Source organism: Corvus brachyrhynchos, unplaced genomic scaffold, assembly GCF_000691975.1.
Source record: "Corvus brachyrhynchos isolate BGI_N302 unplaced genomic scaffold, ASM69197v1 scaffold79, whole genome shotgun sequence".
Lineage (NCBI taxonomy): Eukaryota > Metazoa > Chordata > Aves > Passeriformes > Corvidae > Corvus > Corvus brachyrhynchos.
In genome coordinates this window covers 41,240-43,124 of record NW_008240023.1, presented here as the reverse complement: position 1 = coordinate 43,124, position 1,885 = coordinate 41,240, and the positions used below count along the sequence as shown (strand labels likewise).

The window sequence follows — 1,885 nt, the reverse complement described above, 5'->3', positions numbered from 1 at the left end:
CCTGGAGGCTGCAGAGAACTGGAGCCCTTTGTTTTCCTTCGCCACGGGTCTCGGGGTGCCTCCAGGGGTGAACATGGGTGCTGGGAGGAGCAAGTGGGAAGGAGGGTTGGTGGTGCCCAAAACCTCTTCTGAGAGCTGGACCAATGAGCCTGGGGTGCACTGCTCCCCCAGGGATGTGGGACAGGGCGATGAGAGGGAATCCACTCAGCAAGCCGGGAAACGGTTCCACGTCCCCACGCCACTGCCCTCAGTATCTTTTTCCTCACCTCTTCCAGGTCTGCAAAACCTGGAGAATCCCCCGGGGGCATCACAGTCCCTGCCTGGGGCATTGAGGTGCTCCCGAGGGAGAAGCGACGTTTCCCTGGCTGCCAATGACCTTTCCATATCAGCTCCTCCCGGGACCCGCAGGCAGGACACCCCAGCACCCCCAGCGTGCGTATCCGGGCGTTCATCCACGTCCAGCAGCACACATCCCGGCGTCTGGGAGATGGCCTGTGCCACCGCATCGATCACCTGCCAGACAGCAGATGGGAGCAAGGGGACTGAGATGGCTGGAACCGCACAACAGCCATGGCTTTTCAAGAGAGGGGACATCTCAGCTCTCCCCCTTCCAGTTGGTGATGGGGTTGAGGATGACCACGTGATCAGTAGGGGTGCAGCCCGGCATGGAGCATCCCCCTCCCAGCCAGGGGGTTTGGGGCACCCCTGCCTCCCCAGACTTGCCATGGTGGGGGAGAGACACCTGTCTGCTGCTGCATGCCACAGAGCACCACCACAAATTGCTGTTCCTGAGGATACATCCCCCTGCCAGCTTCCCAACACATTTGGCTCTGCAAAGCCTCTGCCCAGGGGGAGGCTGTGTTTTGACAGCCATGCTGGGTTCGCTAAACTCTTCTGCTGCTGGCAGAGCCAAAGTTCAGTTGAAGGCTGATGCCCAGGACAGACTCCATTAACCTGGACAGAGTCTTTTAGCACAACAACTGCAAGCAATATTTCTCTGCAGGGATATCCCAGACCAAACCCAGATCTGGTGCTACAACAACCTGCAGGCAGCAGTGGAGGGAGGTCTGAGCCCTCACTTCTCACCGAGGTGCCAAAAGGGAGCCGAGGCTACCTTTAGGCATTTTTGGCACTAGCCAGGTAGTGAAAGGTGCACAGCACTGCAAAGGAGGCACAGCAGTCTGGCAGTGAGTACCGCCCTGGAGGGGGAAACCTGGCTGTCAGCACCCCCATGTCACCCACCCCTCAGCCCTTCCATGTACTCCCTCACCTCTTTGTTATTCCCCTCTGAGAAGTTGGGGACGCATTCCACCAGCTTGGCCATGGTCCCAGGGTCTGCTTGCACCCCGCAGCCCCTGGCTCGGTTCTTCACACCCTGGGGTTTCCTGCCCTTTCCTGTCCCACCGCGGAACAAAAGCCTCTCAGAAGCCAACCCGTTGCCTCTTTCCCAAGCTGGAGTTTCTCATTAACTGAATCGATCTGTGGCCAGGGGACAGAAATGGACTTGGATAAACACCATGGTACTGGCCCTGCTGTGCTTGGAGCAGCTCTGGGCACAAGGGCTCTGTGGGGCCAGATGGCAGCACTCACCTGCACCAATTAATGGATGAAGGAAAAAAAGCTGCTGCAATCAGCAAGATGCTGTGGTTATCACATGGGACAGCCAAGTCACTGCAATCAGTGCAGTTGTAGTGGGGGAAGAGCTCCTTATAGGAGCTCCAGCCAGCTCCACCATGGATACGGGGTAAAACCCATCGCTGTGAGCAGGATTCGAACCTGCGCAGGGAACCCCTATTGGATTTCGAGTCCAACGCCTTCACCCCTCGGCCATCACAGCCCTGAGTCCCAAGGTGGGGGGGCAGCCGTGCCCCGGTTCGGGCGGCGC

General features: G+C 58.7%; 1 protein-coding gene and 1 non-coding gene across 3 annotated transcripts in view; both read right to left on the bottom strand.

Moving 5' to 3' along the window:
* FTCD (formimidoyltransferase cyclodeaminase) overlaps positions 1-1,444 on the bottom strand; it is a 6,747-nt gene extending 5,303 nt beyond the window's left edge. The window contains exons 1-2 of one of the 2 annotated variants that reach the window (XM_008640702.2): positions 1,271-1,444; positions 403-513 (exon numbers count right to left, since the gene is read on the bottom strand). In XM_008640702.2, the coding sequence (XP_008638924.1) occupies positions 403-513; positions 1,271-1,324 (165 nt within the window). In that variant the 5' untranslated portion in view covers positions 1,325-1,444. The remainder of the gene's footprint in view (positions 1-402; positions 514-1,270) is intronic. The other variant, XM_017743434.1, reaches the window with a different exon arrangement.
* A 311-nt stretch (positions 1,445-1,755) lies between these two features.
* Positions 1,756-1,837, bottom strand: TRNAS-CGA. Its single transcript has one exon. It is a non-coding gene; the product is annotated as a tRNA-Ser (tRNA).
* Between the last annotated feature and the right edge of the window lie 48 nt (positions 1,838-1,885).